Source organism: Telmatherina bonti, assembly GCF_933228915.1.
Source record: "Telmatherina bonti genome assembly, chromosome: 21".
Taxonomy (NCBI): Eukaryota; Metazoa; Chordata; class Actinopteri; order Atheriniformes; family Telmatherinidae; genus Telmatherina; species Telmatherina bonti.
The window spans coordinates 5060028-5082474 of record NC_136630.1 but is presented as its reverse complement, the minus strand read 5'-3'; the positions used below and the strand labels follow the sequence as shown (position 1 = coordinate 5082474).

The following is a 22447-nucleotide window of genomic DNA, read 5'->3' as shown; positions in this document are numbered from 1 at the left end:
TTGTTCTGGATAATTGTTTGTATTATAGAGTTTATGCTGCTGGACCAGACCGGAGAGGACAGAAGAGAGACAGAAAGAGAACAGAGAAAGATAGAGAAAGAGATAAATGCATACACGCATATACACATACATACCACCCTACATACATATACATATATGTACATATATTTTTCATATACAAGTCGCTCCAGATTGTTTGTTACAGGAACACCTCATATGTAAAAAAAAAAAACAAAAGTGTGCCTTATAGTCCGGAAAATACGGTAGTTTGGGTTTTACGGCCCAGGCAGGTTTATTACCTCTACCAAATGGTAGACCAGGACCTTAAAGGGTTAAATCATGTGAACAAACAAATGTGCAACATTTTTCATTAGAAAAATTCCAATTTAGCTCTAAATGATTGAGAAGCTGAACTTTTTCCTGTTGATACAGGATCATAAAGTCCAGCACTGAGCTGCAAGAACCGAGAGAAAAGAGCAAATTACTCCTGTTTCAGCCTCTTAGCGATGACTCCCAGCATGTTTTAGAATGACATCAGCAGCTCTGGACCTCTTGAGCCAGAATCCGGCAGATTTTCCATGTTTCCCTGCTGCAACACTCTTTGCTCCTCTGTAACGACGGTACAAGCTGCAACCAGATAGTACAGAAGTATGTGTGGTGCTCAGAAGTCGCTCATTCCACATAAACACGTGAGCCTACACTGTTTTTACAAGTTTTGGCATCAAAGGCATGTAATCTCACATGCTTTCATTACATCTTCATTATCTCCTTCATGTCATGTCAGCAGCTCCGTGTGCACGCTGCCAGACCCCAGGGGCCCCGCAGGTATAAGAGACACACAGAGCAGGCATGAATGAATGCGTGGAGGAGCTTGAAAGTAACCCTTTCATGACACCGGTGCTGCCCTGCTGTTGGATTTGTTGAACTCAAGCTCAGTTTTTCTTTTTGGCACAGTGGGAGTGTTCAGCAGAGGAACAGTTAAACGCAAGTAAAAAGCAATCCCACCACCCTTTCTCTGTGTCTGAATGGTCTAATCCACTGCTTCACATGGCGCCCAGCCCCCCATGTTGTCTTTGCCTTAAATAGTGCAGGACCATCCGGCTGCCCCGTGAGACCCACAACTCTTCCACACTGTTTGGATAAGAACTCATCTGGTGCCACAGCGGCTTCTCCTTCCTCAGTCGTCACTCCTTCGCTGTCGGATCGACTCTCAGAGGGATAAAGATGAATGGCTCGGTGGACAACAACTACGACCAAGCTCCTCATGAAGGGTCCTTCATGTTTACCTCTGAATCGGTGGGAGAGGGACACCCTGGTGAGTACGGGACCCCCCTCTCGGTGCAGCTCTTCCTCTGAGGAGCTGTGCTTAACCTGTGAAACACGTTCATGCTTCAGTGATCATTGATGATTTTGAGGAATGTGCAGAATCCAGCCGTGCACCAGTTTGGGGATTTCTCCAGCGGACTTGTGCTGTGCAGACCGTGCATCCTCAGGGCGCCCATGTGACCTGGAAAAAGATTATTTCATTGTTATTTTTTACTTTCAATCAAGCAACTTGTGACACTAAAGCAAAGCAGTTCAAACTGCAAATAATCTTCAGTTACTACAGAAAAAGTAGTAAGAAAACATGCAAGCTGCATCTCGGGTGTAAATCCTAAACTGGCACATGAAGGTCCATAAATTCCAGAAGTTGACTTCAGTAAATGTTTAATCACACAGAAATGTTTTTGTTTCTCAAACATGTCTGTTTTTCTGTTGTTTCAGCTGCTTTTCAGTTTAATGCAGCTTTACTGGTTTGTGTCGAATCATGGTGAAGTTTTTATTTTAGTCTAATCAAAACTAATCCATGACATGATCAACATTGGTTCAATAATAACTATGTTCATATAAGTCGGTTCATAAAATAATTACCTGCCTTCCTAAGGAAACGATGGAGTGTATTCCCCATCTTGACCTGCACGAGGAGACGGTAAAAAGGGAAAGAATTTCTTTCAGCAGGAGAGAAAACCTCAGTGAGAAGCAGGTTTAGGAAGGGTGACCGTCGTTGGAGCTGCAGAGGAGAGAAAAGCATCATCACTAAGTCAGGTGTCCCTGCTAAGGAAGAAAAAGCGACATTAATGTCAAATATGTAGATAAAATAGTAACGTGGTGCATGAAGCTGGTGGAGATACAAACAGACACGCTGTGGTATGTGAATATAGAACAATCAGAAGGGAGGCAACAATACGGCATCCGCATCACTGAAGACATGATCATCAAAGTCGACGTTCAAAGAAAGAGCAGAATTCCTCAACCAAGCTCTGCGTTTGGACATTTAGGAGAGGAATAAACTTCCTGGAATCTAAAAACACGAGGAAATAAAAAAGGATTTTAATGCTTCAGTATGGTCAATTCATTTATACTTTATTCATTTTTAATTGTAAGATTTTAAAATCTGTTAAAAGTTTGGCAGGAATATCTGAACAGGGGATTAGGTTTATGAGTTTTTATTAGTTTTATTGTCATGTGATGAAGCTCATTTAACTGTATTTGTAATAAATTAACTGAATTTGATTTACCTGCCCCAACTGGTGGCCAAATCTGGTTCATCTTTTCTCCTCTGAGATGAATGTTTTTTTTTAAATAAATGACAATTAATCATAAACTTAATAAGTGTCATTCAACTGAAAGTGTAAGTAAAGAAATATTTATATAACAATAATAAATGATTACCTTTAGATGTCACATAATCTTAGTATCTAAAATGTTATAAAAACCTGCTGCTAGTCATGAGCACATGGAGAATAAAGAAGCTCTAAAATCAGATCTAAGATTAGTGTTGGAATAAAAAGTAAACCAAAACCTGCATGAACATCCCTCGTAGTTGGTCCTTAAACAGTGGAGGGAATGTTACGCCACAACAAACCTGTCAGATAAGAGCAGAACACCAAACTCTCAGACCAGGTAAAGAGTCAGAGGTAACCTTAAACAGCTGGAGAAGACTTCTTCCGGCCCACAGTGGAAAAACAGCAGCCGCTGCTTCAGGAATAAAACAAAATAAAACAAAAATTATGTTTTTAATGAAAAGAAATAAAAAAACAAAACATGAAAATTCCTGAAATATGATCAGATGAGACTAAAACAACTTTATGGACAATAAGAAAAACGCTGCATGCTGTAAAACTCCAACACATCTGCCTAATGATGTCCTCCCCCACTCACTGTGAAGCACGGCGGCGGCAGCATCATGCTGCGGGATGTTTCGCTTTAGCATGAAATTAATCAAAATTTAAAAAATGGTGGCTAAACTCTTAAAGTTTAAAGATGAAGTGAGAATCACATGGTTTAAAGAGAAACTCATATTTCTAAAATTTAGTCTAATTAGCAATCAGGTATAAACTTGATCATCAGATAAAAGTCAGCAATCACCTAAAAGCCCCCATAAAATGTCCAGGTAACTTACTGCAGGAATCATAGTTTTTACAAGATAACTTTGTGTTTATCTGAACAAACAACCAAAAGGAATTTAAGCTGTTTGAATAAAGAAAAAGATGATAACGAAGTGTCCGAAACAAGCAGATCCAGGCTCACGTACAATAAATAAAATATATTTTAAATCATGGTGTTACTCCAGCGTAGTCCAAAACCAAAAAGGAGTTCATGTGACTGGAGACGAGTTCAGAAACGGCAAAAATCTGAAGGTCAATGTCATTTATTTGTGTCATGCTTTACAATCTAAACTACAACTAAAACTAAATAAAACACATAACAGACAAGGAAGGAGCAATTAAAACAATATGATAATTAAAGAAACAACCAATAAAAACAAATTAAAATAAAAGTTTCCATCAGCTTGTGTTAAAAGTCACATGTTTTCAGCTTCTTAAAACGGTTGTCAGAAATTTGCTGAACGGCATTACTGACGTGAATATCCACCACGGTCTGTCACAGAAACGACTAGAAAAGCAGTCTGAATGCGAAAACGCCAAGCAGCTCGTTTCCCCCCATGGAGGGGCTTTCAGCCTCTTCCAGTCCTACATTCATTTTACATGGACATGTAGAAAACAAAAACTTAGTCTCTAAATATTAAATAAAATAGAATAAATTCAGCACAATCTCAACAACATAATAGATTTAATCTCAAACATATAATAAACTAAGAAAGAAGTGAAATTAAGAAGTGAAAATACCATCTAGCAGAGCTCACTGCAACCTGGCTTCATAGGAAGAGTCTGAACTGGGGATGCTTGTTGCTCCTGACAACAGGTGGCCATTTTATTCATGTGAAAACATTTAAAAGCGACAATCAGAAATGATTTTCATCCCTAAATCATTCAGCGTTTTGTAAACATATTTTATTTTCTCTGGGTGAGACGTGGGAACATCTCAGACTGTTTTGTTCCTCTGTTAAAGCTGTGGGTGTTTTTTATTTTTGTTTTTTTTGTTTTTTTTGCATTGGATACATTCAGGTTAACTCACATAGTGGAAAACCCCCCAAAAGGCAGATATTGTAAGATTGTAGTTGATTATCTGTTGATTTGCATAATAAGTTACGTCATATGAATATTTTGTTCAGTGGAAAAACATCTTAGTTTGTAATAATCTTTAAATTATCAGTTCAGTTTGAATAAGTGACAAAAATCTTCCATCTTAATGAGGCTACAAGTTAAAATTAAAACACAAAGTAAAAACACAAAAGTGCCAAAAGTATTTAATTTTAGTTTAGTTTTTTGCTGCAAAGATGAGTGAAATACTCATGAGCTGCTGATTAGAAAAACATTTATATATTAAGGTATTAAGAGTGAAACAAAATATCATTGATTTTTTTAGTCATATTTTATCAACAGCAGTGAAGTAAAAGTACAATATGTGAGTGGAAGTAATTCCAGTATGTGACTCCGGTTTACACTCATCACACCAAACTATTCATAGCCTCATCAGGGACGATGTGTCGTTCTGTGAAAGGAGATATTTCCAGGCCTACTGCAGGAGGTCACAACTCGCCACACGTGCAGATGTTGATGCATTTTCTTGCCTTCCAGATAAGATCTGTGACCAGATCAGCGATGCTGTGCTGGATGCCCACCTGAAGCAAGACCCTGATGCTAAAGTAGCTTGTGGTGAGTGATGTCCAGCAGAGCGAAGCATCGTATCCACGCAACGTGGATGTGAGAGTTACTGTAATGTCTGGTTTTCTTGTTTATCTGTTGTGTTTTGCACCATATCAGAAGAAACTGTGAAGTCTTAAAACACCCTGAAGTGATAAATACTGAGAAATGGAAACTAAAGTTAGGAATAAGTGAGCTTATCAGACCTTTCCAGCTGCTTCTCATCCCTCCAGGCTACGTTGCTTGCTGCAACACACCTGATTATCCATGTGGTGTTCAGATTTCCGCTACTCTGCATGTTTTACAGAACGTCTCTCTGCTCCAGCATGGCTGACTCAGGAAAATGGGTTATGATCGGGTTTCTGTACCCTGAAGAAGAAAGAGAGCTGATATTTGTCTGGGAAATATATCAAACACAGAGGATTGGGGCTGAAATACTACTGAATAGCATTATGGGTAATATCTATATGGAACTGTTAGAATAAAATAAAAGGTCATAGTTCACCTGTTTAAATATCTAACCAGCCAATCACATGGCAGCATCTCGGTGCATTTAGTCATGTAGGCATGATGAAGAAGATTTACTGAGCATCAGAAAGAGGTAGAAAGAAGATTTAAGTGACTTTGAACGCAGCATGGTTGTTATTCTTTTACAAAACCATCTCCAGGGTTTAGAGCAGTTTGAAGAAGAAAATTTTTCAGAGATCAGTGGAGACTGGTTGGAGATGATAGAAAGAAAATAGGAAGTCCAATAAGAACTGGTTCCAACCAACATCTGCAGAACATCATCTCTGAACACGTCCAGCCTGGAAGCAGATGGTCTCCAGCAGCAGAAGACCACAGCGTTTCCCTCCTGTCAGGAAACTGAGGCTACAATTCACACAGACTCACCAGAACTGGACAATAGAAGATGGAGAAATGTTGCTGGTCTGATGAGTCTCCAGTTCAGCTCCACATTCACATGATAGGATCAGAATCTGCTGGAAACATCATGACAACATGGATCCATCCTGCCGTCAGGATCAACGCTAAGAACATTTACAGACACATACAAACATGGATGACAGCAAGTCAGGGTAAACAATTTTTTACAAACATATGAAAATAATAAGATACATAGGCCTATTTGGATATTAAAGGAAAACGAATAAGAACAAAAACTGAGTTACCAACCACAGACGGTTCAATGGAAGTTTCTGAAGCGCTGAATTGAAGCTCGTGGGCGGTTCCTACCATCGCCATCTTGGCAGGGGCATGCGTGTCGTCTCGCCTGGAAAATACAAATATGGGCAAAGAGGTGGAGCTGAGAGGGGGGCTGTGAGCGTCATGGTCGATGATTGACATTTATTAAAGTCCGACCTGCCTGTAGCTAAGAGCTAACCAAACTAACCCTGAGCGAACAGGCTAACAAAGATAAGCGGGTTCACACTCTCATGCTGTTAGCTAAAAACTGCGTTTGTGTCATAGACATCATATATACATGTCTATGGTTTGTGCTTGTAGACTGTATATAAAAGATGGACGGAGCCTCCGTGACGTAACCCGTAGGTTTCTGAAGAGCTGAATTGAAGCTCGGTGGGCAGTTCCTACCATCGCCATCTTGGCAGGGGCATGCGTGTCGTCTCGCCCGGAAAATACAAATATGGGCAAATAGGTGGAGCTGAGAGGGGGGCTGTGAGCGTCATGGTGGATGATTGACATCGAGCGAACTCCGAGCTGCCTGTAGCTAAGGGCTAACCGAGCTAACCTGGAGATAACAGGAGCTAACCAGTTAATGGAGGTAAGCTGGCTAAAGCTAAGTCACGTTGTTAACCGGCTAAATACCGCAGTTGTTCTACGTTCTTCTGACTTGAAGCGGGAAATTGGGTACCTGTCAATCAAAAGGACACGCCCCTAAATATGCAGAATTTTGAGATTTAATTACTTTTAAACGGGCGAGTTAGAAAAAAATTCACTCTCCCCACAGTTGTAATGGAGGTAAACCTGACCTATTAAACCAAAAAGGGATTTTTGAACCAGGCTGCAAACATGTTTATTTCTGCTGAAGTTGGTCTTTTTAACATGGGAGTCTATAGGGATTTACTCTGTTTTGGAGCCCCTAGAGGATGAGAGGGGAACTGCAGTTTTTAGCACGTCCACATAGGCTTCACTTTTAACCTCCAGTTTGCTGCTTGGTACAAACATAACCTGGTTTAACCTCCACAACCTACCTGATTATTGCGGCTGACCTTTATGAGCACAGTGTAGCAGCTGATGATGGAAACTTCCGGAAGGAAGATACACCATCAGAGGCGTATAATCCAGGTGCCATAAAATAAGTCCTGTCCACCAGTTGTTCCAGTCACTAAACTAGCTAAATGGATGACCCTCTTAGTGAAAACTACCTACCTGTCCTAAATGCACAGGTAGAACCAAAAACATGGCAGGACTTTCCATTTTATTTTACCCTGTCCTGTCCAGCATTGTAGCATACAGAATGGGAGTCTGTGTGCCATATTTAGCCAGACAATTTACTCTACCAAGAGAGACATGTCTTATATGGCTGCCCATGATAATCGGAATATTTTTATTATTATTTTTACTATAATCATCAGTCCTGATATGGCAATGCTGAACCTGGCAGGGAAGGGGAAGGTAGAGAAGAAAGAAAAAGAGAAAAAAAGAAAGAAGAGAAGAGAGAACAGTGCAGAGTTAAAGTTTGAAAGAAAAATTTGTCTAAGTGATACCACTGTGATACCAGGGCTCGGGACCCCAAGGACCAAGAAGTTTTACTTTACCTGGATTATACGCCTCTCTGCACCATGTCACAAAGCTCTAACCATTTCCACCATGACAGTACTCCAACGGTCTCCACAGTCACCAGATCTATATCCAACTAAGCAGGTTTGGGATGAGGTGGAACATGAGATTCTCATGGTGATGTGGTGGAACATGAGATTCTCATGGTGATGAGGTGGAACATGAGATTCTCATGGTGATGTGGTGGAACGGGAGATTCTCATCATGATGAGGTGGAACGGGAGATTCTCATCATGATGAGGTGGAACGGGAGATTCTCATCATGATGAGGTGGAACGGGAGATTCTCATCATGATGTGATGGCACAGTAAATTCTCATCATGATTAGGTGGAACTGGAGATTCTCATCATGATGAGGTGGAACTGGAGATTCTCATCATGATGAGGTGGAACGGGAGATTCTCATCATGATGAGGTGGAACGGGAGATTCTCATCATGATGTGATGGCACAGTAAATTCTCATCATGATTAGGTGGAACTGGAGATTCTCATCATGATGAGGTGGAACTGGAGATTCTCATCATGATGAGGTGGAACTGGAGATTCTCATCATGATGAGGTGGAACTGGAGATTCTCATCATGATGAGGTGGAACGGGATATTCTCATCATGATGAGATGGAACGGAAGATTCTCATGGTGATGAGGTGGAATGTGAGATTCTCATGGTGATGAGGTGGAATGGGAGATTCTCATGGTGATGAGGTGGAACGGGAGATTCTCATCATGATGAGGTGGATCGGGAGATTCTCTTCATGATGAGGTGGAACAGGAGATTTTCATCATGATGAGGTGGAATGGAAAATTCTCATCATGATGAGGTGGAACGGAAAATTCTCATCATGATGAGGTGGAACGGGAGATTCTCATCATGATGAGGTGGAACAGAAGATTCTCATCATGATGAGGTGGAACGGGAGATTCTCATCATGATGAGGTGGAACGGGAGATTCTCATCATGATGAGATGGAACGGAAGATTCTCATTATGATGAGGTGGAACAGGAGATTCTCATCATGATGTGATGGAACAGAAGATTCTCATCATGATGAGGTAGAACGGGAGATTCTCATCATGATGAGATGGAACGGGAGATTCTCATCATGATGTGATGGAACGGGAGATTCTCATTATGATGAGGTGGAACAGGAGGTTCTCATCATGATGAGGTGGAACAGGAGGTTCTCATCATGATGAGGTGGAACGGGAGATTCTCATCATGATGTGATGGAACGGGAGATTCTCATCATGATGTGATGGAACAGAAGATTCTCATCATGATGAGGTAGAACGGGAGATTCTCATCATGATGAGATGGAACGGAAGATTCTCATTATGATGAGGTGGAACAGAAGATTCTCATCATGATGAGGTAGAACGGGAGATTCTCATCATGATGAGGTGGAACAGGAGGTTCTCATCATGATGAGATGGAACGGAAGATTCTCATTATGATGAGGTGGAACGGGAGATTCTCATCATGATGTGATGGAACAGAAGATTCTCATCATGATGAGGTAGAACGGGAGATTCTCATCATGATGAGGTAAGAACGGGAGATTCTCATCATGATGAGATGGAACGGAAGATTCTCATCATGATGAGGTGGAACGGGAGATTCTCATCATGATGTGATGGAACAGAAGATTCTCATCATGATGTGATGGAACAGAAGATTCTCATCATGATGAGGTGGAACGGGAGGTTCTCATCATGATGAGGTGGAACAGGAGGTTCTCATCATGATGAGGTGGAATGGGAGATTCTCATCATAATGAGGTGGAACAGAAGATTCTCATCATGATGAGGTGGAACAGAAGATTCTCATCATGATGAGGTGGAACAGAAGATTCTCATCATGATGAGGTGGAACAGAAGATTCTCATCATGATGAGGTGGAACAGAAGATTCTCATCATGATGAGGTGGAACGGGAGATTCTCATCATGATGAGGTGGAACGGGAGATTCTCATGATGAGATGGAACGGAAGATTCTCATTATGATGAGGTGGAACAGAAGATTCTCATCATGATGAGGTGGAACAGAAGATTCTCATCATGATGAGGTGGAACAGAAGATTCTCATCATGATGAGGTGGAACAGAAGATTCTCATCATGATGAGGTGGAACAGAAGATTCTCATCATGATGAGGTGGAACAGAAGATTCTCATCATGATGAGGTGGAACGGGAGATTCTCATCATGATGTGGTGGGAACGGGAGATTCTCATCATGATGAGATGGAACGGAAGATTCTCATTATGATGAGGTGGAACGGGAGATTCTCATCATGATGTGATGGAACGGGAGATTCTCATCATGATGTGATTGAACAGAAGATTCTCATCATGATGTGATGGAACAGAAGATTCTCTTCATGATGAGGTGGAACGGGAGGTTCTCATCATGATGAGGTGGAACAGAAGATTCTCATCATGATGAGGTGGAACAGAAGATTCTCATGGTGATGAGGTGGAACAGGAGATTCTCATCATGATGAGGTGGAACGGAAGATTCTCATCATGATGAGGTGGAACAGGAGATTCTCATCATGATGAGGTGGAACAGGAGATTCTCATCATGATGAGGTGGAACCGGAGATTCTCATCATGATGAGGTGGAACAGGAGATTCTCATCATGATGTGCAGCAACTGTGTGATATTTCATGTCAACATGGAACTACAGTATATATAATAAGTTCTTCAAAAGTGTAATAAAATTGAATCAATGAGCTGCTCAACATATGACAAGTAAATTCAGTCTGACATTAGTGGGTTAAAAACCACTCAGTTCCATTTCATTCTAAATACTGGTAGGACTGGATGGCCTGGTGGAAGACTTCGTGTCATTAAACATCCCCTCAGCTTGCTTTTTACACCGTCTTCAGGGAAGCAAACATCAGTCAGATTTATTTTAACACAAACATATTTTAATCACCATGAATTATTTCAAGAAAATGAACATTAGGACTGAAGAGTCCATTTTATACCTGACAGCGGTTTCCTTTGTTCTCCTGGAGGAATAGGGAGGGTTGGCTTATGCCACTTCCTGGGCGTGCCCATGAGGTAACGGTGGGTGTGACAATGGCAGGTGGAGACATCTTCTGATTTATCTTGGAGTTCAGCTGCCACTTGACATCTATTCAAATCTAGTTGTCTTCCAGTTAATATTTCACCTTCTTTTAAATACCAATCATCAGCTGATTGTGGGGTCCCATTCTGTTTCTTGGTGGATTTTCTGTCTGTCTGCCACATTTGTGACCAAAGCAGTTTAGAAAAGTTAAAAATCAGTGTGTGTGCTCTGTGTGTGTGTGTGACAGAGACGGTGTGTAAGACGGGAATGGTGCTGCTCTGCGGAGAGATCACATCACGAGCATGTGTAGATTACCAGAAGGAGGTGAGAGACGTCATCAAGCTCATCGGTTATGACAGCTCAGATAAAGGTGGGTGCAATCTGTCGTGTACGTTTTCAGCTTTCAACTTCAGCTTATTAATAAACCTACATGACTTTCTGTAGCTCTTAAACTAACCGAACTGTTCTTGTGTGTTCCTCTGTGCATCCAGGCTTTGACTATAAGACCTGTAACGTCCTGGTGGCCCTTGAGCAGCAGTCTCCTGACATCGCACAGGGAGTTCACGTCGATCGCGTGGAAAGCAACATTGGAGCTGGAGACCAGGTTGCCTGCACTCTTCAATTCTGACTTTATTTTACTTTATTCTGTCTCACACACACACACAACACACACACACACCTGTGTTCCCAAACTGTTATTTACACATTAGACTCAATGTGAGTTACATTCTTGTATGAGCTGGGACCCGAGCATACCCGCAGCAGTTTTTAATGTGCATATTTTATATAATATGCATCCATTTTCTTCGCTGTTTAGTCCATTCAAGGACCACAAGGAGGCTGGAATGTAATAAAATATTCAATGTACTATCAATCAGCTGTTCCATGGTTTGCAGCTCCATTTGTAGGAACTTTTAGCCATATTTTTCAGGTGAAGATGGACTTCACGTTCATCAAACTCATTCCAGATCTGCAGTCCCCCTGCAGATACTTTAAGGATGCATTCACATCAGGACAGTCCGCTAGATTCTGTCTGGTTGGGGACTTGGCTCAGCTGTAGGGGGGTGTATCCATGCGGACCGAGATCGTGTTCACGCTGCACTTTGGTCAAACCAGCCAAACCATTAGAATAATATATCCCCATTCCCACCAGAGGGGGCGCTGCACTAGTATTTAGCAGAAGAGAGGACCAGACCGGCGTGAAGAAGAAAACTGTTTCCTCCACCTGCCAGTTAAACATGGAGACCAAACTATGGCTGTTCTTGGTTTTTATTGTGTCTTATGCAAGTATACTGCAGAAATCCACTGCAACAATGGACGCAGTATGAACACCAGACGAGGCAGAGGACCCTTAACGCCATCGCTATGGATTTACCCACAATGCAATGCTACGGCACATGCAGGAATGGACTTGTTTTTGTAGTCCGCTTCCTGTATTTGGTCTGCTAGAAACTAACCGAGACCTGCGTTTGGAGGCAGACTCAGTCTGCTTCTTTAATCCGAATCAGAATTTGTTTGGTTCCCCAAAGGAAGAGACTTTCCCAGCAAACGGACTCGGATTCGGATCAGAAAGGCTGATGTAAACGTGTCCTCAGTCCACTTTTTCCCCTTTAATGGGACATTTTTTCTGGGATTGTTCTCATGCTGAGAACTGAAAACTGGAACAAGCTCGTACAGTCTTCAGGTTTTTTTAAATGAAAGATTTAGTGCATAAAACAGGTATTATGAAGTAAATCCAACCCAGAAAACCAGCGAAGACCACAGTGATGAGAAAGTGGACTTGTGGTGGGATGTTGCACCAGAAGCTATTCCAGTAATTATTATGTGGTTTAAATAGAGGGCGAGTAGTGCAGTTACAGGAATATAATGTTTTATTTTACAACAGAGACCATCATATTTAGCTTGACTTCATAATATTTCTAAATAAAATTTAAAATATAAGGACTTATCAATGAGTATCCAGATAATCTTAGTAGAATTTACTCGAGGTAATTTGGTATTATTTATTTTATGATCTACATTTGATGTCTTGGACTTAATTTAAACTTCATATTTTTACCCTTAGCAGAAAGTAGTACACTTGGTAAGTATTTTATTTTAGTAAGTACACTTGAGTATAAATATACAAAGTATACTCCAGAACATACTGTATATTAGTAGTGTGCCACAAAGTATACAAACTTAAAACTTCCTCAAACTAATTTGAAACATTATTACTTCCTAAGGTAATTTCAGGTTTACAGAAGTACATTTTCAAGTATAAAACAAGTACACTCTACTCAACATACTACTAGTGTACATACTACTAGTATATATATAAATATATATATATATATATATATATATATATATATATATATATATATATATATATATATTAGTACATACTATTAGTGTAGTATATATATAGTACATAATTCTGGTCCACATTTTAGTTTATTGAAGTAAACTAAGTATACTTTTATTAATTTAGAAATACACTTTTCACTCATTTATTTATAATAGTTTACTAAGTATACTTGTAGCATACTACTTTTAACATGCTATTTAAATACTTATGTTCTTCTATACTTTTTAAAGTGAACTCATACTGTATGTAAACTGGACAGTAACGTATTTACAAAATCCTAGAATGTTAAAAAAAAAGTTGAATATATTTATATAGCACTTGTAAACACACCATACAATGTATTTTCAAATACCCGCCTTATAGATGAAAACGCACATTCAAGATGAGCGTCTCAAAAAAAAAAAAGAAATTCTAAGAAATGGAAAAGTGAAGGTAAAACGTAGACATTCGCTTGTAAAAATGTAAGAATTGTCTCTCCAGGATCAAGTCTTTCTTTGCTTAAAAACGGTGAAAGAAAAAGTGCATCTGTTTGTAAAAATAGAAACAAACTGAGAACTGAAGTTGTTTCTTGTCAAAAAAAAGGTAAAAGTAAAGTCTTAAAAATAGTCTTAATGTACTTAAAGTGTAAAGTACCAACAGCAGTCTGACACTTTTCTTTATACATTTTAGTATCAGCTAAGTATACTTTTACCAAACTATCCTGAACATAGTGTATAGAAGTAAACTTCAAGTATTAAGTCGCAGTTTTAATAGAAACTTTTGCTCAGGGTAGGACCTTTCAGTCTTTCAGTCAAACTAAGACAACTGTTGTCGTGCTGTAAACAGGGTCTGATGTTTGGATACGCCACCGACGAGACTGACGAGTGCATGCCCCTCACCATAGTCCTCGCACACAAACTCAATGCTAAGATGGCCGAACTGCGACGAAACGGGACGGTTCCCTGGCTCCGTCCGGACTCCAAGACCCAGGTGGGACAAAAACAAAAACGAAAACACAGTAATGGAAGGTTATCCCTTTCACATGTAGAGGAAAAACTCTGTTTTCTGCATTAAAAGTGTCAATAAACATCTAATTTTTATGGTTTTTCTTAATATTTCTTGCTGCAATAAAAGACTAATGTTTTAATAAATAAAATAAGATGAGTTTTTGTTCTATTTACTCTGCATAATAAAGTCTAATGTTGAAATTAAGTTACTTTTAGATAGATAACACAATTTAGTAGGAACAAAATGAACCTTTTGTTATATTTTATATGAATGATTTGACTGTTAGTGATGAACAAACGTAGCCTGGTAGAAATCCGACCTCTGGACTCGATCCACTTTCTTCTTTTCTTATCCAGAATAAAATCCAGTAAAATGATGCAGGATTTATATGAAAATGTTTCAGATCAACTAAAATGGATGAGATTCAGTAGTTTTTGGTTTATTGGATCTGAATGAAAGTTTCAACGGCAGAAATGTTTTGATCAGTAGTTTACTCAACAGGAAGTCCAGTCTGCAGAAATGTAGAGTTTCTATTGAACACTTGACTCATTAGAAAGCGCGACGGTGACCTTCAGAATATGCTTACCAGCAGACACAAACCAGTGCACACTGGTATTCGACATCTGAGCAGGGAGACGCCTTCCTTTAAGACTTCCAGCAATGCTTCCGAGGTATCATTTTGTCTTGATCTTCTGAGCTCACGGCACATGCGGCACTCCCAAACTCTCAGTTTGCAGAAGCTTGAATGTGAAAAGAGGAATTCTGAAACATAAGGAGGATATTTTGAGCTTCAATGAACACGTACGCTACATGTTCCAGCTAAAAATGTGTCATTTGCATGCCTTAACATTGATTTTGCATTGAAAATTAAAAGCAGGGACTAGAAATATGATAACTTGCTGCATCCTTGTCCAGGTGACTGTTCATTACACCCAGGAAAATGGTGCAGTGATTCCCAAGAGAGTCCACACTGTGGTGATCTCAGTGCAGCACGACGACAACGTGAGCCTGGAGGAGCAGAAGAAGGTCCTGAAGGAGAAGGTCATCAGAGCTGTGGTTCCTGCAAAATACCTGGATGAGAACACCGTCTATCACCTGCAGCCCAGCGGACGGTTTGTGATTGGTGGACCACAGGTAGGAATCTGTTCAGGGGCCTGAAAGACCTAAATGTGGCTTATTTACTTTTATTTCATGTCCATGATATTTAATGTTGGCTTAATCAGTTATTTCTATCCATATGATAGCTGTTTGGCACATTATACATGTATTTGGACCATAGATTAACGTGTAAAAGTAGATGTGTGGTAAAACTGACCAGATGTTCCACATTACCTGGTTTCGTGGCCTTAAGTACCATCCAAATAACAAAGCTGCTGTTTTGTTTTGCTTTCTTTTCAACACAAACCATATACTGACCTTTTTTTTTTTTTTTAAATTTTCTTGATCACTTTTTTCTTTTTTGCAAATTTATTTCTGTGCAGCCTTGGTTTGCTGGTGCGCTCCCCAGTGGTGACCCGATGTTACAACCAGACAACCAGCATGTTTCACACAAACACCAGTTTACAAAGCAAATATATTTTCAGCTTTGGAGGCAACATTCACTCAGCAGTTCGTTTCATAATTTAGTTTTATCACAGAAATTTCTTCTAAAATATTATTTTATTATTCTTTTTCTCTTTCTGGAATTAGTCATTCTTTTGTAGGCATTTTAGTTAAATTATCTACTTACGGTAGTTTGAATTCATAAACGTCTGTTTCCAGCAACTCAAATCATTAAATTTTATATGTTGTAATTGACATATTTCAGAAAAGAAAGGTTGCAGCTCAGAGTTGATTCTTTTTTTTTTTTTTTTACTAAAGGATAATTAACCAAAAGTGACTTAATCCTGCAGAAATGTTTGTTTACAAATTTACCATTAAATTACACTAATTTTTACTCAAATTGTTTTAATAAAATTTAAAAAAAAAAAAAAAAGAAACACTGTTAACTAAAATAAATTCAGAATAAATTTATCTTGCAAAGAATAAATGATAACTTCCATGATCAAGTTGCTCCTGCTGTACGAGGAGGTGGAACAGGCGTCCTGCTTCCTAAAAAGTGGAACTTTACCTCTCTCTGTTCCATGGCTTCCTACTCGCCATATCATGGAATAAAGGTTTCTGCACCTACCAATGCATACATTCTGGCCCTCCAGGAGGCAATATGAAAGACTTTATCTCTGAGATGGACATGTTACTCTCTGACATACCTGATAATGGCATACCGCTAATTTTCATGGGAGACTTAAATATTCACACTGGCAAAACTCAGGCCAATGACTTTTTGAACCTGGTCAACTCATTCAGTCTCAGACTAGTCCAGACTCCTCCAACACACAAAGCTGGCAATGCTCTTGACTTGGTCCTGACCAGAAACTGGTCCACAGCTGATCTGTCAGTCACCCTGCTGCACATTTCAGACCACTTCCTGGTCAAATTCTCAGCCCTTCTCTGTCATGGCACTCAAGAGGCTCTGAGGACGGTTTCCTACCGCAGAAACCTGAGATTTCTAAGCCCCACACAACTGTCTGATGAGGTTAACTCTACCCTCCCCTCTGACTCAGACTTCTCCTTACTGTCTGTTAGTGAGGCTACAGAAACACTCTCTTGCCTCCTGTCTGGACAAACTCTGTCCTCTGCTGTCTAAACCAGCCAGTCAGATTCCACCCAGTCCATGGCTCACTGAGGTTCTAAGACGTCACAGAGCAGGTCTCAGGGCAGCAGAAAGAAAGTGGTGGAAATCTAATGAACTCACTGACTTGTCAGAGTACCGACTTAAACTCTTCACATCCAACATAAAGGCTGCCAAGATAGACTATTGCTGGGCCCTCTTCTCTTCTCACTATACACCTCCTCACTTGGTGCAGTCATAAACTTTCATGGCTTCTCCTATCACTGTTGCGCTGATGACACTCAACTTTTCCTCTTCTTTCCTCTGGATGACACAACCGTCCCAATGAGAATATCAGCTTGCCTTGCTGATATCTCTGCATGGATGAAGGATCGCCACCTTCAGCTCAGTCTGTCCAAGACAGAGCTCATTGTCTGTCCAGCCAATCCTTTCCTTCCAATGAAGTGTGAAGCTTGACTCTGTCACACTTGTTCCTACGTCTGCTGCCCGGAATCTTGGGGTCATGGTGGATGACCAGTTCACCTTTAAAGTCCATGTTGCCTCGGTTGCCTGTACCTGCCGATATGGTCTCTACAACATCAAGAGAATCAGACGTACCTGACAAAACACATGACTCAGCTGTTGGTTCAGGCTCTGGTCATCTCACGCATCGATTACTGCAGTTCCCTACTGGCAGGTCTGCCTGCATGCTCTGTTAAACCTCTGCAGATGATCCAGAACACCGCAGTGTGTCTGGTTTTCAACCAACCCAAACGAGTTCATGTCACTCCGTTGCTAATCGCTCTTCACTGGCTTCCAGTCGCAGCACGCATCAAATTTGAAGCTTTGCTTCTGGCTTACAAAAAGATAACTGAAACGGCTCCCGTCTACCTTCACTCCCTAATCCAGACCTACACTCCCTCTCCACAGCTACGTTCCACCAGTGAAAGACGCCTCATATTACCACCAATGTGTGGGACTAAATCACCAGCCAGACTAATTTACTCTGTTGTTCCACGATGGTGGAATGATCTCCCAAACTCTGTCCACTCTGCAGAGTCCCTGTCTACTTTTAAGAGCAAGCTGAAGACTCAGCTCTTCAAGGAGAACTTCAACACTTAGGCTAAGTCTCAATTCTATCTTTATCCCTTCCCCTAGCCCTAGCCCTAGCCCTAGCCCTCGGCCCCCCAGTGGAGGGGTAAGTGTCAAGTGGTGAAAATGTTCCCCTAAGAAATGGGACACCACTACACTGTGACGACGTCATCAAGCTGCAGCACTATAGCTGCTACGCAAACAGAGGCGACAAGTGATCGTTTTCCAAGATGCTGTTGTCATCATCCCAGAATTGGGACACCCCTTCCCCCCACATTAATGCGCAAAATGGAGGGATAGACTAAGTGGAAGAGGGAAAGGGGAGAATTGAGAATAACCCTTAGTATAGTCATATTTATTGGAAAGTTGGAGAACTTAGGCCAGTTCTTTGTATTAATTCTTTGTATTTTAACATAGGTGATATTATGGGGTGGAAACGGAGTAAAAAAACAAAAAGCCTGTAGCACTTCATTGAAGGACCTGCGTCCAACTGGACAGTCCACCAGCACCTTCCTACGATGTCCTCTACTGTTTGATTTCCTGCTTGTGTTGTTCTCACTCATTGTAAGTCACTTTGGATAAAAGCGTCTGCTAAATGATAGAATAGAATCAATCTGGGAGCACGCATGATGGATTCAGAGCTAGAAAGAGCAGCTGTGTACGTGGTTGCTATGGTGATTTAAACACCTTTCAGGAATTACTCTTTTGAAAAACTCAAAGTTGTTTAAAAAAGCTTGTTTATCTGTGAGCAGCAGCAACGTCTGCTGGACCAAAGATATGAGTTTTATGCTTCTACTGATGTTTTTACGTCAAAGACCCGCCGCCTCCTCGTATGAGAGGAAAGGTCAAACTAACGGGTGGCAGTGAGAGTCGGTGGAGGGATTCTCTGCACTCTGACGCAATTTAAGAGAAAACCGTGAGGCCAGTCGCTATTATGTCTGCATCAGATGAAAGAAGAGAAAAATGTCTACGGTTTGATGTACACTTTGTACACAAAAATGTGAGTCTGTTTGAGAATTTGTCTGAATAAGTTTTTTTTTCAGTTTGTAGAAATGTTACTGTCCATGACCTGTTTAAACTGAATGATGTTTCTGTCCCAACGTATGCCAGAGTTCTGAAGTGGGCTTGGTTTTGGCAGAATCCCATTCATTTCTACAGGGCAAATTTCAGTCTTTTGCCAGTTTAGTGTTATAACCATAGACCATATATGAAAGATGGACGGAGCCTTCGGTGGTAAAAAAGTGATGCTGAAGTGCATAAAACTGCAGTCGCCCCCCCCCCCCCCGTCGCTAGGGGCTGCAACTTTAGCAAAAATAAACATGTTTACAGCCTGGTTAAAAAAATCCATTTTAGGTTTAATAGGTCAGGTTTATCTTCATGACAACTGTGGGGGGAGTGAATTTTTTTCTAACTCGCCCGTTTAAAAGTAATTTAATCTTGAAGTTCGGCATATTTAGGGGCGTGTCTTTTTGATTAACAGGTACTTGATCTCCCGCTTCAAGTCAGAAGAACATAGAACAACCGCGTTTTTTAGCCGGTTAGCAACGTGACTTAGCTTTAGCCTGCTTACCTCCGTTAGCTGGTTAGCTCCTGTTATCTCCGGGTTAGCTCGGTTAGCTCTTAGCTACAGGCAGCTCGGAGTTCGCTCAATGTCAATCATCCACCATGATGCTCACAGCCCCCCTCTCAGCTCCACCTCTTTGCCCATATTTGTATTTTCCGGGTGAGACGACACGCATGCCCCTGCCAAGATGGTGATGGTAGGAACTGCCCACCGAGCTTCAATTCAGCTCTTCAGAAACCTACGGGTGACGTTACGGAGGCTCCGCCCATCTTTTATATACAGTCTATGGTCATAACGTGCCGCTGTATTCCAGCATAAAGCTAGCACAGTGCCTTGGGTTTTAACACTTACAACATCAAACATACATGTATATTTGTGTATGTCACATGTATACAAGTGCACAGGCCCCTGGGCCCAGAGTGTTCCAGGGCCCCCTTCCCCACCGCAACACTGAAAATTGTGAATGATGACGTGTGAAACGAGATTTCTAACATCTCTCAGCCAATGGCACGAGTAGCAACACACTGGACACTGTGGTGTAACTATCTGGTTTTTATGTACATTTTGTTTATGTCCAAACTGCTGGTGTTTGCCCCACATGGGTCCCACATAGGTGTGGCCCCTGGGCCTGTGCCCATAATCCCCATTGGCTAAACCGGCCTTGATCACATGTCTTCATCAGGGGGACGCAGGAGTGACTGGCAGGAAAATCATTGTCGACACATATGGCGGCTGGGGGGCCCATGGGGGCGGGGCTTTCTCTGGAAAGGACTACACAAAGGTGGACCGCTCAGCTGCCTACGCTGCCCGCTGGGTAGCCAAGTCTCTGGTGAAGGCCAAACTGTGCAGGAGGGTGCTGGTGCAGGTGAGCTTGCAAGTGCACAAAGCATGTTGATGTCTGATCCAGATTTTCTGTCGGGGTTTGAAGCAGGATGGATTTACACGAATATAGCCAACATCAGCATCATATTCTCTAGTCAATCCTAAACAAACACTTAACATCAAAGTTTTAGTTTCTAAAAAGCTTAAAAATTTTGCTTCTTGAAGTCATGAGGCTGCAAAAAGTCACAAAACCATCTGTAAAACGTTTGACTTGATGAGCCTGCAGAGACTCCTGAACTAGGCGTCCCAGCACGAGGACTGATGACGGAGCCATAGACTGTATATAAAAAGATGGGCGGAGCCTCCGTGACGTCACCCGTAGGTTTCTGAAGAGCTGAATTGAAGCTCGGTGGGCGGTTCCTACCATCGCCATCATGGCAGGGGCATGCGTGTCGTCTTGCCCGGAAAATACAAATATGGGCGAAGAGGTGGAGCTGAGAGGGGGCTGTGAGTGTCATGGCGGATGATTGACATCAAGCGAACTCCGAGCTTTCTGTTGCTAAAAGCTAACAGAGCTAACCCGGACATAACAGGAGCTAACCAGCTAACGGAGGTAAGCGGGCTAAAGCTAAGTCACGTTGTTAACCAGCTAAAAACTGCGGTTGTTCTACGTTCTTTTTACTTGAAGCGGGAGATCGGGTACCTGTCAATCAAAAGGACACGCCCCTAAATATGACGAACTTCGAGATTAAATTACTTTAAATGGGCAAATTAGAAAAAACTTCACTCCCCCCACAGTTGTCATGAAGGTAAACCTGACCTCTTAAACCTTAAATGGATTTTTTAACCAGGCTGTAAACATGTTTATTTCTGCTGTGAAGTTGGTCTTTTTAACATGGGAGTCTATGGGGATTTACTCTGTTTAGCAGCCCCTAGAGGATGAAGGGGAAACTGCAGTTTTATGCACTTCCGTAAAGGTTTCACTTTTTACTGCTGGAGGCTCCGTCCATCTTTCATATACGGTCTATGGACAGCACACTGATATCTGGGGGCGTATCAATACACAAAATCCTTCTCCTGTCTGAACAAGGCACACGTCCATGATGTGAGTTGCAGTTCCTCTGTAAGTCCTGGTCTACGTCTTGGTTTCCAGGTGGCGTACGCGATTGGAGTCGCCCACCCCCTGTCCATCTCCCTGTTCACCTACGGCTCCTCTCAGCTCAGCGAGAAGGAGCTGCTGCAGATCGTTAATAAAAACTTTGATCTCAGACCCGGTGTCATTGTCAGGTCAGGATCACGTGATGCTTCCTGCATCTACCTTGTTGTTTGCAGAAGTGTGTGTCACGCAGCACTCACACACACGTCGTGTCCAGTAGTATGCATGAATGTTTTCTTTATCGTCCGGTTGTTCTGCAGAGATCTGGACCTGAAGAGACCGATCTACCAGAAGACAGCCTGTTACGGACACTTCGGCAGGAAGGACTTTCCCTGGGAAATCCCAAAGAACCTGAACTTCTAATGTGTGCGTGTGTGCGTGCGTGTGATTTATTGACATAATGACTCCTGTAAGACTGAGGCAGCTGTTGGTGGTCATGTGAGGGGATGGAGGGAGGGATGGGTTAGGGTGGGGTTGCTGGACGAGTCGTGGTTTCATAACCTGACACTTTCAGCGTCGTTACGTAAAAATGTGATTCAGAGAAGTCAGCTGTTTTGGAAGGTAAGGGGTTTCCTGACCCCTGCGTGCCAACCGCTAACAGCTGCAGTATAATGAAACAACCTGCAGGCAGTTTTTCACTCTTCAGCTTTAAGATCAACGACCAAAAGAAAACCACCATGTTCACAAATCATGATCATGTCTTAGGAATAATTCACATCTTTTACCAGTGATGCAGTGAATAAATGATACAAATCACAGTCTGAATTTGGCACGACTCGCTCCAAAACATTAAGAGTTGAACAAAATCGATAAACCAGTGAAGAAGATCATCCCTAAACATGAGCTAACGTTTTATTTCATCATTC

The 22447-nt window shown here is 41.5% G+C and overlaps 1 protein-coding gene across 1 annotated transcript; it reads left to right on the top strand.

Moving 5' to 3' along the window:
* Positions 1–1210: 1210 nt before the first annotated feature.
* LOC306771837 (S-adenosylmethionine synthase-like) lies at positions 1211–21944 on the top strand (the record flags this gene model as incomplete). Its single annotated transcript, XM_079261159.1, has 9 exons — positions 1211–1315; positions 5022–5099; positions 11208–11330; positions 11452–11564; positions 14136–14279; positions 15213–15431; positions 20286–20468; positions 21579–21712; positions 21842–21944. The coding sequence occupies exons 1-9, from the start codon at positions 1225–1227 to the stop codon at positions 21942–21944; spliced, it is 1188 nt and encodes a 395-aa protein (XP_079117285.1). The 5' UTR covers positions 1211–1224.
* Between the last annotated feature and the right edge of the window lie 503 nt (positions 21945–22447).